The sequence below is a fragment of the Anomalospiza imberbis genome, chromosome 3 (assembly GCF_031753505.1).
Source record: "Anomalospiza imberbis isolate Cuckoo-Finch-1a 21T00152 chromosome 3, ASM3175350v1, whole genome shotgun sequence".
NCBI lineage: Eukaryota > Metazoa > Chordata > Aves > Passeriformes > Viduidae > Anomalospiza > Anomalospiza imberbis.
The window spans coordinates 64,179,836-64,194,840 of record NC_089683.1 but is presented as its reverse complement, the minus strand read 5'-3'; the positions used below and the strand labels follow the sequence as shown (position 1 = coordinate 64,194,840).

The window sequence follows — 15,005 nt, the reverse complement described above, 5'->3', positions numbered from 1 at the left end:
ATTGGTCTTAGAGTAAAAACATCTCACACCATTGGTGCACTCTGAATGACGCACAGTGGCAGAACATATCTGTAAACAATGTGAACAACAAGAGAGAATTATTTACATTCCTTTGAAACACTTTCCCAGGCCAAAGCCTGGTTAGAAACCTCTCTCTTTCTCTCTGACTGAACTGAGAATACCCATAGTAATAATTTCTCTAGAATGTGAGTAAGGACTTACATCTTCCTTCTTGAAGAGTTGCTACTTGAAAAACGATGCATTTATTCCATGTTCCTAGTCCAGGTTTGAAATACTTCCATTATGCCTAAACTTGTTGGTGGAATCTTTTATCAACGTTCTCTAAACTAGTACAGGAAAAAAGATTTATGTTTCTATTTTTATATGTACATGTGTTCATATATACAACACTAGAATTTGTTTTATGTAAATTAAATCATTCCTATTTGTGCAAGGACAGTGTTTGCTTCTGTTTGGTTTACTTAAGGATAGCAGCTGTGGGTACTTGCGGAATTCTGAGAATTCGCCTCTACCAATTATTTTCTCATCATGGGCCAACTCTTACTCTTGAGTAAGTGATGCTAATAATATTACACTGTGCCACTCTGTTCTTTTTAAGCAGCCAAGACAGAGAAAATCTTTTCGATCGTTGGTTACTCTGAATGTGTGTCAGACTTTGGCCATGACTGTTATCCTGCCTAATAAACAGTGTATCAGAAAATGGCAACAGTGGTGAATCAAATTCTTACCTGTTCTTTGACTGGGCTGTGAATTATTTATGGAATGCAAACTGGATGCTGATAAGGCCTTGAGGTTCTGAATTTTGCTTCTCCTATGTAATTTTCAGCAGGAAGATAATGCAGAGAGCTGTCTTATTTTTAATCTTTAATTTTCAGAAATGGGATTAAAAATAATAGGATTATCACCATTTGAATGAAGGGAAAAAAGCTTCATTTATCATGCCTCTTTCCCTAAGTCAAGCAGGGGAAGGTGGGCTGTGCGACTGTGTTCCGGGCACTAACAACAAGGAGTTAAGATTAGGCAATTTCTTATCTTCATTACAGTTTTTATCATGAGAGTGAATTAATGAACCATTATTCTTTTCTCACTAAAGGCTTTTTTTTTTTTTTTTTGTCACTACAATGAGAATAGAAAGATTTTTGTGATCTCTCTATGTACAATAGTAATTTGTCTTGCTCTAACCTTTCTGGCAGTCTGTTTTGACTGACCTGCCATAGCATCTCTTATTCCAGACCTACAGGGAAAGAGGTAGGTTGATAGGTTGACAAGCCACAGCAAGCTTGGACAACTAGAAAGGTCATTGTAACCTAGTGTGCTGAATATAAAGGCTGTGTGTGTTCTCATCACTCATTCTGCAGTTGGCAAAGTTGACAGTCATGGAGTGAGGTAGCTCAGGAGGGACAGCATGTGCTCTGGGTGGTACTGGCCCTGGGTTATGCACTTGGTTCTGTTGCTGAGCTTTTTTGCTTGCCCTGGCAGATAGCTTCCTCTCTTCCAAGTCAAAGGTGTTCCCTTCCTTTCATTCTCCCTCTGTGTTGTACTTGATGTGTTTCAATCAGGGTTAAGTTGGTATTTGTACCTCAAACTGTATATGTATATATGTCCACACCACCATGCAACAGTATGGATACTTAAGAGCTACAGTGTGAAACTACTTTCTGTACATTATATAAATTGAGAATGTTCCTAAACATGTTTCAAAGTATATTGTTGTGCATCAGCTTAATCTGAGGAGTTCACTTATGTAAAATGTCTTACATGTGTAGTGCCACAAAATCTGCATGAATTGTCACTTAACCATGCAGACAGTGCAGTAAGCAATGAAATTCCATGGTGGGAGACTGCTCAAAATAGAGTGGAATTATAAAAGGGCTGCAAGGTATAAGGGGAAACCTCATTCCTTAACCTCACTGCACTCAAATCCATTGAGGTAATTTCAATCTGCATTCCATATTTTGCAGCCTTATTGAACTGAATTCTTAAGATGTTAGAAGGGACTTTGTTAATTTGCATCATTCTCTCCTGTTCTGCCTGAGGATTATCTGCCGTGTCCTTCATGTTCTTATGCTATCAGATGATGCATTTAAATGGCAGGTTGAACTGAAGTGTGAAGGGTGCTCAAGCTAATCAAACATAGTAAGATACCTCTGCAGGTGTTTCATAGCTGTAGCATAGAAATGCTAAAAGCTTAATTGACTGAGTGTGTAACAAGAACAGGAAATGACACAATGGCAATTCATTTTCTCCAAGAATACAGTGGGAGCACAGTCTGCAGCAACCTTAATTAGATTTTCAGTTAAACATTTTTAGCAAGGATGGGAAGTTCAGCTAATTGAATCTGTCCTAATTTCCGTCCTCCTGCTAGTAATTTTTTGCTCTTCTTTTTGGGACATCTACCAAAGCTCTTATTGTTCTCTGCCCACTGCAGTATGTGATGACAGATGGCAGGCAACATGCTGATGTGTGAGGTAGCTACACATAAGCCATAGAAGCTCCCACCTGTCTTCATTATCATGAAACTGAACTGGATTCACTCCAGGGGCTTATGACTTTCTTCATTTTCCCCTCTCCTCCCAGTGTTCAGCCACTTTAATGTGAGAATAAATTCATTCTGTATTAATAATGCCCAAAATGTTTATAAGCTGTTGCAAAAATCTGTAGAAAGTCTAAAACAAATGAGGTGTTTTGCCTAGAAGAGATGCAGGTCCAAATAACTATCAGTTTTTAGCAACCTTCAGTTGGTACTATACACTGTAGTATAGTATTTGAATTTCCTTCTTTTTTTCCTGTTTGTTGTCTGGCTGATAGAGTACCAGTTAATGCACAGGTATCTTGTTTTGGCACCTCTTGATCTGCTGATTTCAAATGCGAGTTCTCCTCACTTTAACAGAGCGAGTATAACAAAGTCACAATGTAAAAGCACTTAAAGGTGCTTTCTGGATTAGAGATGTGTGAAGTGTGTGATGAAATATGCCAGCTTTCTTTAGAAGGTAAAAGTGCTTCACAGAATTGTGAAATTATCTTTGGATGCTGTATGCAAACGTGATCTTTCTGAAACTGATACATCCCTTCTGGAATGTTACTTGAATACCAATTTTAATTGAATTTTCCCCTCTCACTTGTTTTAAATTTTCCTTAGGGAGAAGTGTCTCCTTCCTCTTCAACTGGCTCTGGAATCAAAGAGCATGAAGCTGGCCCAACAGGCGCTAGCAGGGATGCAGGTATGACTTTGGAGTGGGAGTGTGTTGGCATACAGTGGGTGTCAAGAAAATCTAGGCTTTTCTTTTGAAAAATACTACAGAAAAAGCGTCTGTCCTCGGGTGAACCTAACAATAATGTTCACATTTCTGTTCAGAAATTAGAATGCAAGTAAAGGCTGGTGATTTTGAAGAAGCTAAAAATGTTTTGCAGATAGGAGGGAGGTCCTGGATTTTAACATTGAAATGTAGATATACTCTTCCTTGTGGGCCCTGTGCTACTCCCAGAAAAGTTTGCCACTGCTAAGCATCTTAGAAATTAAGCTGTGACTTGCTGTTTTCTTTGATTAAAAAAGAGGACTGCTTGGAAGATGGAGAGGTTAATAGAGGATATGGAGCTGTGTTCTTTATGTGTGGGCACTTTTCTGGGTTTTTTGTACACTGAAAATAGTAGAAACAGCATCTGATTTGGAAATCTATGAAATTGCAAAAGAAAACAGCAGTGCAGCACAAGAAACAAAAAACTCTTTTGGGTTTGACTGTATAAAAACTAAAGCAGTTTACTGTTCTTTTTATTGGACAAATGAGTACAAGTCAGTAAATACTTATCACTAGGGGGATGCTAGTTGTGGAAAAGGCTGGCACATTCTGGGGCATAATATCCATTTTCCAAAAAGAATTTTTCCCTTGGAGGGCCAGAAAGAAATTGTTCTGGGAATATAAGGATGTAAGTAGGTCACTCAAATTCACCTTATCCAGCATATGAGGTGCCAGACACTTGGTTAGGTAGTTCCTCATATTGGGGCATGGTGTGGTTGTAGAAGGGAAGGGCTGTTAAGTTAAATATGGGACTGGAGCATCTCTCTTATGAGGAAGGGCTGAGAGCTGGGGCTGTTTAGACTGGAAAAGAGGTGCCTTCAGGGCTGGAGACACCACAACCTCTCTGGACAACCTGTGCTTGATCACCCCTACTGTAAGTTTTTTTTCCTGGTGTTCAGAGCAAACCTTCTGTGTTTCAGTTTGTGCCCAGAGCTTCTTGTCTTGTCAGTGGGCACCACTGAAAAGTTCCTGTCTGTTCTTTTTGCCCTATTCAGATATTTATATGTGGTGGTGAGATCTTCCCTGAGCCTTCTCTCTTCAGTCTGAACAGTCCTAGCTCTCAGCCTTTCCTCATAAGTTAGAGATGCTCCAGTTCCTTTGTCATCTTAGCACTGGACTCCAGCAGCTCCATATCTCCCATCCTGAAATAAATATTCTTCTTTATATAGAAAACCCCATTATTGTCATTGCAGATTGAGTTAAATCTCATCAGGCTCTACAGTGCTAAAACACTTGATCTTGCGGTATGTGGGGAATGTTCTGAGTTAAACCCTGGATGGCATTTCAGCTTTACCCACTCACTCCTTCCCTCTCAGAGGTATGGGAGAGAGAAACAAAAGGGTAAAAGTGATGAAAATTGTGGGCTAAGACGGAGTTTAATAGCAAAAGCAAAGCTGCATGTGCAAATAAAAGAATATGTGGAATTCATTCACTACTTCCCATGGCGCAGCAAGTGTTCAGCCATCTCTAGGAAAGCAGGGCTCCATCATGGGTAACTCTTATGTTGGATGACAAATACCTTAACTCTGAATGTCTGTGTCCCCTCCACTTCCTCTTTCTTTGCCCAGCTGTTGTTGCTGAGCACAGTGTCATATGGTTTGGGATATCCCAGTGGTCATGTTGGGGTCAGCTGTCCCAGCTGTGTCCCCTGCCAAACCTTCTGCATCCCCAGCCTACTTGCTGGGGAACCAGTCTGAGAAACAGGCAGCCTTGAGGCTGTGTGAGCTCTGCTCAGCAATAGCAAAACGTGGGTGTGTTATCAGTGCTGTTTTGGTCACATACACAAAACACAGCACTCTTTGAGGTCCTATGAAGAAAATTAACACCATCCTAGCCAAAACCAGTACAAGCATAGGAAATAAGAGGTAGGAGTGAGCCAGTGAAGTGTGCTGCAAGGTTGAAGCTGAGGATGAGCATCAGTACAAAAGTGAAGCAGAATGTAGAGAGGGAAGTGGGCTGCTCAAAGTCTCTACTGGGACACAGCAAGATTGTGTTCCTGGGATCTAGCTTGATCTAAGATGTAGCTAGTTTTTCTCTGTTGTGGGATCTTCTGAGAAGATAGGTGCTGGGAAAAGACTTGTGTAGATACATCTCTTGCAGGGGTGCCTGCCACTAATAGGAGACACCCATGGAGATGGTTATAGACTATATGGAAGCAGCATTTCTAGTAGAACTCCAGGGAAATAGTGCCATTGACGATGTCAGGAGGTAGTTTCTGAGATACTGGGCAAAGAAAATCTGATCAGTCTAAAATGTTCAGTCTGAAGTTGAGTCAGTCTGTATTGAATTCAGTTCAACCAACCCAATGGCAGGACAAGGAATTTTGGTATCACCTCATCTTGGGTTGGTTTCTATGTGTGTTTGTGTTAGTCACTTGTTAACTGTGCTCTTTGTCTGAGGACTTGATTGTATCCATTAATGGTCAACTTCTGTATGACACAAAACACGTCTTGCCAGGGATCAAAACTGCCACCTCCACAGTACTTGTGCTCTGTTGGAGTAATTGGGACAGTAGGTGACTGTCTCCTGTTGGGCAGGAGATCTGATAGCACTAGTTCAATACCAGGATACTAGCCTGAGTGAGTTTTTTTTTTTTAATTTGTTTTTGTTATTTTGATGGTCTAGGGGGCTGCAAAGGTTCCAGTCTCTCCCAGCTTCTAAAATACTGGGAGGTTTTGCTAACAACATTATTTGAAGTGATATCAATTACTGATGTCTGCTTTCTTCTAGGCACTGGGGATGTGGGATGGGCAAAGATGATACTGGAATGGCAACTGACATGACACGGATCTCTCAGTTTTGCTGTTTTTCTTGTATTTTGTATTACTGGATTAATTTGAAAATTTTAGACAGAAAGCCTAACCACCCTCGTACCAAGCGCTAATAGGTTTAGGTGCAGTACTTTGCAGAGGCAGTTTTTGTCTCAATATGTACATTGCCATTTTCTCTCTGCAGAAGCTGCTGTCTGATGAGAGGTTTGTATCCGTGGAAACAGACTCAGATGAGAAACAGTTGCTTAATCAGATGCTGAATGCTGTCAAAGTGACTCCTTCGCTCAATGAAGACCTGCAAGTTGAAGTGATGAAGGTTAGTGTTTCACACACATCAGTGCTTGCATCAGAGGCTGCATGACTGAATGCTGGGGTTAGCAAATAAATTAGCTGTTGCCTTGAAAATCTTCATTTTAGGGCAGTGTTTGATTCCCTTTTCCTACTGGCAGGTGTCAGTTGTTTTCATTTCTGTTTTGTGTTTCCTTGGATTAAATAGGAGATAGTTTACATTAGGATTCAGAATACTGGTGGTTCCAGTTTTAGCAAACCTAAGCAGGACAATCAATTTCTTCCATGGGATAGCACAGACAAATGACTTGTCGATCTGTAAGTTTGTTATTGAGCTTTAGTGGTCATGAGGTGGGCTGTGCACACTTGTAATTTTGCATTGTGTGTGCATAGGTGCTGTTTAATTTGTTATCTGTATTTTTCTTTGTAAAATGCTAATGATGGAGCATGATTTGTTTAGGCATCAAAATGACCCTGGACTGTGGAAGCAGCTCTCTGGCCACAGAGAGCAGGCTCAGACTTTCCCAGGCATTTTCCCAGGGAAGGCTGTGAGATCAGAGAAAGAATAAGCAACAATTCTTATCTCCACTTGTTGCACCTGCTGTTGTGCACGTGTGGAATGTGTCGTGGAGATTTACCAAAGAGTGATTTCTTAATTGGACACTGGATGGTGTTTGGATTGATTGACCAATTAGGTCAAAGCTGTATCAGACTGGCTGTAAGGGTTACTGAGTTTCTTAATAAGTATAGTGTAATATAGTATAAGATGATATAATAAAACAGTTGATCAGCCTTCTGCAATCATGGAGTCAATACTAACTATTACCCGGCTGGGGGCCTGAGGCGGCACTGGATCTGTGCATAAGGGAAAGTATTGTTTTGTATACTCTATCAGAACTTCAATTTCTAGGAATACTCTAGCATTCTCCTGTGTGCATACTAGGAAGCTCACCTTCCAGGAGGTACTGTTTTGGGGGGGGAGGTGATACCAAAATTCCTCGCCCTGCGATCGTGTTGGTCGTATGACTTAGAAGTCTCTTTTCTATATCAGTATAGGCAATACCTGTATTATTTGTACCAAGCAAGATGGTGGTGGACAGTTTTCAGATGTTTGGGTGTAAACTTTGTGCTGCAGGGTTTGTTGTGCTATAGCTGATCATTGGCTGAAATAATTTTGGAACAAACCTGGTTGTCCTTTTTACATGTTCATTATACCTAGTACTGATTGATATATTTGGATCTATTCCTTAAACCATCCTTTATTTCTAAGTGCATAGATTAGTTACTTTGTTTCTTCCATGTGACATCTTGTGTCTAATGAACATATATTATCCACTCAGAAACTGCTCTCTACGAGCTGTACTCTTTACCACTGGAGGTGGAATATGCACACTGAGTCAGAGCATGCAGAGGGGTGAACCTAGCAACAAAAAAACAGGGGGTGGTATTTGTGTGGACTGTTACCTGTTTTATGGCAGCAGGCTTCTGCTTAACTAGTAGCACTCTGCTCTGCATTCCTAACCCAGCACACCTCCTTCCTGCCTCTTGTCTCTACAGAGGGAAAGTGAAAGAGTTAAATACTTGCTGTACTGAACCAACAGGCCCCTCTTGGAATGCAGTAATTTTTTGCAAGTCGCTTTTTTTACATTCTTGAGTGTTACAGATTCAGAATGTGCATGCACAGTTTCTTTGAAAGCTTTAATGTACATCTGCGAGGCAAAGCCCCCACACTAAGAAGAATGTGAACACTGTATTTTTCTACATGTCTGAGTAAACATCTTCTCAAGTTGTTTTGACATGTGAGAAGCAAATATAGTTTCAAAACATCAAACCACAGAAAACCCAAGCCAAAAATTGTATTGATGTATGCTTTTTTTTTAAATTAGAAAAACATGTTCAGTTCCAGTTTAAGTGCAAAAGAGAAAAGAGAACATTGTCTTAATTTCACTGAGTGAAATTTTAATGTGCAAATCCTGAGTGAAATGTATGTATTGTAAAAATTGGGCTACAACTTCAACTTTACATTCTGAGAACAAAGCAAAATTCTATTTTGATTTAAATACTTCACGAGACCAGAGGGCCAAAACATATTGTAATCAGGACAGTTAAAACACAAACTCATTAGCCTCATCAGCCTTGCCTGACAGTCAAATCAAGCAGACACGTCTTTAGACATGTCTGAAGGTTACAGACGCCATTGCAACACTTGAAAATGTTGTTAGCTAACCCAAGCCTGATGAATGGCTAAAGCCTTTTGGGGGGAAGGAGGGGGATTTCTAGCAGCTGGTCTCAGCAATGTGTTTATGTCCTTGGATCTGCTAAAATGTGTCCTCAAGACAGCTTATGATTGGATATTAGACTGTGTTATTCCATCTGGAGGAGATAAAATACACCTTTATCTAGTGCAGATAGATATTAGACACTGCTGAGTGGAGCAGGTTTGTGTGAAACTCTGTCAGCTGTGGTGCCAGCCTGGTTCTTTGACTCGCTGCACAGTTGGCAGCAGTCGTAGCGGTATTAAGAATGCAACCATCAAAGACTACGCAAAAGCTTTTAGTCATGTAAAATCAGTGTGAAAGTAGGCATGCAGGAGTACAGAATTCACTTTACGTTGCTGGGGTGGAAGCTCCTAAATCACTTAAATGTATTTGGGTTTTTTTTTCAAAGTCCTATCCAAAATATCTCCTGCTGTTCCCAGTAAGAGTATAGCAGAAATTCACACATCACATACTATCAAAAAAAAGTCTTGGGTATTTATGTTAATGGTTTGTTGTGACCCACCTGTATTACAGATGGAGGTGTGAAGGGATCTGATCAGCTGAGGAGAGCATTCTATAGAGATGCTTTTTACATTCAGATGACTGCATGTTGGAATTGGCAATGAAAGAAAAGAGGTGCAAGGGCAGTTATTTGCCTTGCTCACACACTTTTTGACCATATCCAGTATTGTGAAGAGCCATCCTTAGAGAGGAATGGTATGAGTAGCTGTAATGGTTGCTGTAAATAAATGGAGAAGAGTGCTAGCTGTTTCTCTTCTGGAACTGAAAAAAACAAACAGCTGGGGCCTCTGTTTTAAAAATGGAAGGACATTGACTATGGCTAGTCAAATCCTCCTGATTTTTAAGGGTGAGTGTTGTGGAATGCTCTGCGGATTGCCATATTGGAGGATCACAAAACCAGCACTCTGATAACATTCAGACTTCAAGGCCATGGCTGGGGACTGTGCAGGAGTGAATCCTGGGCAGCCAGGGAAGATTTAAACTGCCCAAATGCAACTGTCAAGATGAACTTAAAGCCTTCCCCTCTCACATTATCTCTCTCCTGTGTGCTAGGTGAGGTACTTCTTACCTTTGTCTCAGGTTCCTCTGAATACCTGTTGGGGATTGTGCCTTTCTCTTTAGAAAGGTTTTTCATGTAGTCATTATATGGGGAAATTCCTTCCTTGAATTTCTAGAATAGAAGTGATACTCTGAAGTCCCTGTTAATTTTTCTTGCAGAACACCCTTATAATTGCTAATCACTGGGTAAATCTTACGCCAACAGCACTTTTATGCCCAAAAATGGCAGTGATCTTTTCAGTGAGGAAGGGAGAAAGGCTGTGGTTTCTCTTTGACATGAATGGGCATGAATAACAAACACAGGTGTACTGACTGTCTTTGATTTTCCACATATCAAAGCAAGCTGTCTGGGTATATAAATTTTGCATTCAGACTTGTATATTATTTAACCGCTAAACCAAATATTTCTTTAGAATATCTCAATTACTACCCACTCTGTGTATTCTCTGTATCTCTGATATATTTTATGGTAGAGATTTATTAGTATTTTCACACCAGGGACTAAAGTGAGGTTATTTAAGTGCTTTCATTTATATTAAAAGATACTGAGATAATTCAGAAAGTCTGACTAGAGAGAATAGTGTATCTGACACAAGGCCACCTTAGTATTCATCTTTGCAGTTGTCATCTTTGTTACCATAAGATTGAAAAGCCTTCTAACATGTGTGTTACCAGTTTGTGTTTTACTATGCTCAACTGGCTGTATCAGTGGAAAGGAAAAATCACAGAGTCATACAGTATCTTGCTGATGATTTTGTTATACATCCATAACTTCAGTTTCAAACTGAATAATTAAATATTTATACTTTTATATTTTCTTTTGAATATTCATGTAGGAAGGAAGAGATATATTGATTGCTAATCAAATGGGATGTTTTATCAGTGAGATACTAAAGTGACTCACTGCTCTATTTCTACAGCTGCAGATGCATAGGAAAAATCAGGGTGCAGTAATTTAGCACTTTCCTTGGATGAACATGATCATGCGCTGGGGCTGGCTCAGCAGTGGGAAAATTTTGTTGTGTGACATGGTGCCATGTTATAGTTGAGTGAAGTACAGGGGTGTATCTCACATTGAGGGCTTGGGATATTTTGTTGACATTAAGCACTAGACTAACAAACTATAGATAGTCTGCAGCAGAAAGGGGACTTGTTCTGGACTGAAGATTAATACACGTTTTTGAGTTCAGTTGTGGAGTCAGGGAATTCTGATTTTTTCCTCCCCCTGGCTTGATTCTTTTAAATTCTGGCTTCAGATGTTTTTAAAATGGCTGAAGTACTTCTGCTTTGTGCAGTTAGACCTTTGCTTGGAGGAATACATACAGTATTGACAAAAGCACTGTCAAATATTTTCAGATCGGCAGTGGAAAAGGAAACTGGGAATCTAATCTATAGCTGAACCCTTGGATTTCAGTCACTTCAAACCTCAGCAATTCTGTGATTTTTACTGTCTCTCTGAGTTTTTGGTAATTCTTCATTCCTAGCCCTGACCCTAGAATGCTATCCCTCTGTGAAAGACTAGAACTGGGCTTTGAATGTAAGTGTGGCACTCAAGCAACTGAAACCAAATATTGAGGAAGTGGGAAGTATGGAAGGAATCCTAAACAGCAGAGACATTTGGATTTTTTTTCTTTTTTTCTTCTGCCTTTATTATCATGCATGTTATAGTCACTTTCATTTATGAGTTGATCATCTTCTTAATAATGCAGTACTTCTATCTGACTGTGATAACATTATTCTCAGATAACAACAAAAAACGTTTAATGAAGAATTGCAAATTACTAGATGAGTCCTGACACAGAAACAAGTTCTTCAGACAAACCAGATACACAGAAACAAATTCTCCAGATAAACCAGAGACACTGTAATGTAATGGGTACTGAAGTAAGAAGGTTGCTCTTAAGACAAAGGTGTGATTGATCATGTAAAATTTCCCTTTCTACTGCATCGTTTTGTTTTCTTCAGTCACAGAGACAGCCTTGTGATATAATTCAGTGCATTTCAGTCCAGCCTGTGTCCCGATTTCTGGGGAAATTTAGAGCTTGTAGACAGAAATTTTCAAGCAAGAAAAAGAATAATGACCTCTTGTGAAAGAAACCCAGTTTTTGCATTTGATGCTTTTCCAAATACTTGTTCTTTATTTCACTTTTCTAATTAATGGTGATATGCTGGAAATGTTATGAACATATACTCTGTTTCTGTCAGTGAAAATTCCAAGCTTTGTTTCTTACTACATCTGACAAGACTTCACACGGTTGAATTGCAGCTACCTTACTTGTGGTGGTTTTTGAATAGACTTGAAGATTGCTTTGAAACCAAAAAATAATCCTCCAAAGTGGCTTTAGAGGGAAGACTGTTCTAGTTCCCATTATTTACCTATTATCCATGGCAAACAGCAGTTTCATTTAGGAAAGACTAGTTTATTCCCAGTGACTCCAACTTGCATTTGTTTGTGGATTAGGTGTATTTCTTGCAGATGGGCAAATATGGGATTTTTTCTTCTCTAGGCTTTCAGTGAGGAGTCAGCCAGAAGTCTATTTTATCTGTGAAAGAGGTTTAATGAATCCTTGCTAAATGTGCTCTGTGGAGGCAATCTTTTCTCTTTGTCTTTTCACTGATCCATTAATACAGCATTTGGGAGCTCTCCAGTAATAATACTAGACAGCTCTTTTTGTGATTTCAGTTTTCACTTTGGATATATTTGGAACTGAAATCGGACTTAGAGTTCTGTGGTAAAACTTAGTTTGTGTTAGGACAGACTGTCTTTAGTTTGGGTATTAGCAACTGTTCTTTCCAAGATTGCTACCATAATGCTTTAAAGGTGCAAAGTGATTCTTTGAGTGCTAAGACTCATCTCCTAGTTTTTATTAATTTATATTCTGTAGTAACTAATTAAATTGATAGGGCTCCAGTTATGGTATCTAATTAGTCACTTGAGAAGGTCAATATTGAAAGTCTACAAGGAGTCTGAGAAAGTTTAGCGACAATTTTTTTTTGGCCTTAGTTTTCATAACACTTTTAGTTGACCTGTTTCAGGGTTTGTACAACCATGTTGTTACAGGTTCAGGGAGGTAGTCCTAATCTGATGCAAATATTGAATGAAACTGGACTGTGCTTGACCATCCAAGCAAAACTTACAGTTAATTGTTTCAGAGAACTTGTTAGGATCTTTGTTGCTGCTGAGCCCTCCAAGACAGAGAACCACTTACATATTTGAAAAATGGCTCCAAAGTGTTTGATCCAAAATGTTGACGCAACACAACTGTACAATCCCAGTCTCTATGCATGATTATATTCTAAACAATTGAATATTAATAAATTAGATAATCACTCCTAAGCTCTCACAGATACATATCTTCTCATTGTTTTAGGATTAATGTTTATGAAATATATTTTTCTACATATGATGTGGTTATGCTTAGTAGAATGTAATTTACAACTGTTTTGCTTTGTCTTGAACTGTAAAATCAAATGGAGGTGTGTTAACATCTGCTCCATTAAAGAGGGGATTCTGTAAAGGCTTGCACAGTATCATGCAAATAAGAATTTTTTTTTTTAAGATCAATCCTGCTGAGAAATGCTATATAGAGTTCTTAGTGCTTAGCCTTTTCATAAGTTAAATTTTTGTAATGTAGGCCAACTACAAATTCAGACCCTCTTGGGTTTGCTTGTCTCATTTTACTTCTTTCTGGTTATTTTTGAAAGTCATTTTATTAATGTGCTTAGTTATAAGTAACCAGGTTAATTCTAGTGGATTGAATGACCTACCTTGTGTGCTTCAAGATAAGCTCATCCTTTCCTGACTTAATAAGAACCATAGTAAATGCCTAGTACTGTGATTAAAGAATTCCCCTGGTTCTTAGGTGCCTGGTCATTGTAGCCAAAACTAGTCTTGAATTAAATAGCAGAGCTTTCTCCTTGAGGAATCCAAAAGAATAATAATGGTAATGGGCTGAATGTGACCAAATGGATGCTGGAGGATAACTGCCTAAACCAGTCAGTAGTGAATGCAGTATCTCTATAATGAAACTTCTGGGATCCATGGCTTTTCCTCACTACCTTTCTTTGCTTGAATTCTATCCCTGAACAACCTCTGTGGGTTTCATCAGATGTGTAATTTCAAAAATCCCAGCAGAGTGTTGGTCAGCTTAAAAGATTTGCAGGATAGAAAAGCAGGCTTAGTTTCTTTCCTGAAGAAATTCTAGTGCAAAAAGTTTTAACTGTCTCAGAGTTGTGAGGTTATGAAGGTGTTTTCAAATAGAGAACATGCTCATTCTGTCACATTGGAACTATTACATTTGGTGTGGTATAATCAAAATCATTGGCATCAACCAAAAAGCAGAAAGTCCCTAGCTCTGTAAAGTGTAATTTCACACCTATCAAGTGTGGAAGTACAAGTTCTTATACACTTTTTTTAATCTGACACACATACCAAGAACCTGGAGTTCACTTAATCATTACAAAAATGAATTGCAAAGATATTATATGGTCAGAACCCCAAATATAGAAACCCTTTAACTTTGACATATGGCCTTTTAGTCTTTTGCCTGCTGCCAGACATTAATGCTTACTGATGGCAACAGTGGCAAGTTCTGCCAGCCAAAGTGGCCACACAACAGTGGCATGAAAGGGTCACTTGCCATAGCTTTTGCATGCAATTGTACCTGTACTGCAGGTATGCCACAGCTGTGCACAGATGCACCCAGTTTAGACCTTCTTGCTTATGAGCATCCCATGGTTAGGGCCACTGCTACCACAGCTGTCAGCACCATCTGGTCCTGGGGGCAGCTGAGGGGAGAGCTTGTGTCCCAATAAACTGTTCTGACACTGCCAGCCAGCTCCTTGGGTCCTCCACCCTGGAGCTCCTCACGTCTCTTGTTAGAGAGGAAAAAGACGCAGAAACTGTATGTGATGTGGCAGTTGATGATGCAACCACGAAACCAGCTTATCTGGCTTTTTAATATCATTTTCCTGGGTGCAGGTCAGGATATGGTCAGGGATAGGGTAAAATCCTCTGGCAGGCCAAACAGCCCATGGGACACCACTTCCTAGGTTGTCTTGAGGCTAACTTCTTGCCTATTAATCTAGTGACTTGAAACAGTAATTTTAAATCAGCTGTTGTAAAGTACATTGCCATGCAGAATATTTCCCTGTTACAGTCTTGCATTATCTGAGAGCAAGGGAGTTATCTTCCCTCTCCCTTGCCCAAAAAATTCTCTTGTCAAGAATAAATGTCAGAATTTTCCACCCAGGGGAGACACCTGTTCTTTATTTCCTTGACAGCTCTGGCT

At 39.5% G+C, this 15,005-nt stretch overlaps 1 protein-coding gene across 1 annotated transcript in view; it reads left to right on the top strand.

Annotated features, from left to right (window-relative positions):
• Window positions 1-15,005, top strand: part of ARFGEF3 (ARFGEF family member 3) — an 86,825-nt gene that overhangs the window by 10,755 nt on the left and 61,065 nt on the right. Inside the window, exons 3-4 of the mRNA XM_068184810.1 lie at window positions 3,161-3,242; window positions 6,273-6,404. Of these exons, the coding sequence (XP_068040911.1) occupies window positions 3,161-3,242; window positions 6,273-6,404 (214 nt within the window). The remainder of the gene's footprint in view (window positions 1-3,160; window positions 3,243-6,272; window positions 6,405-15,005) is intronic.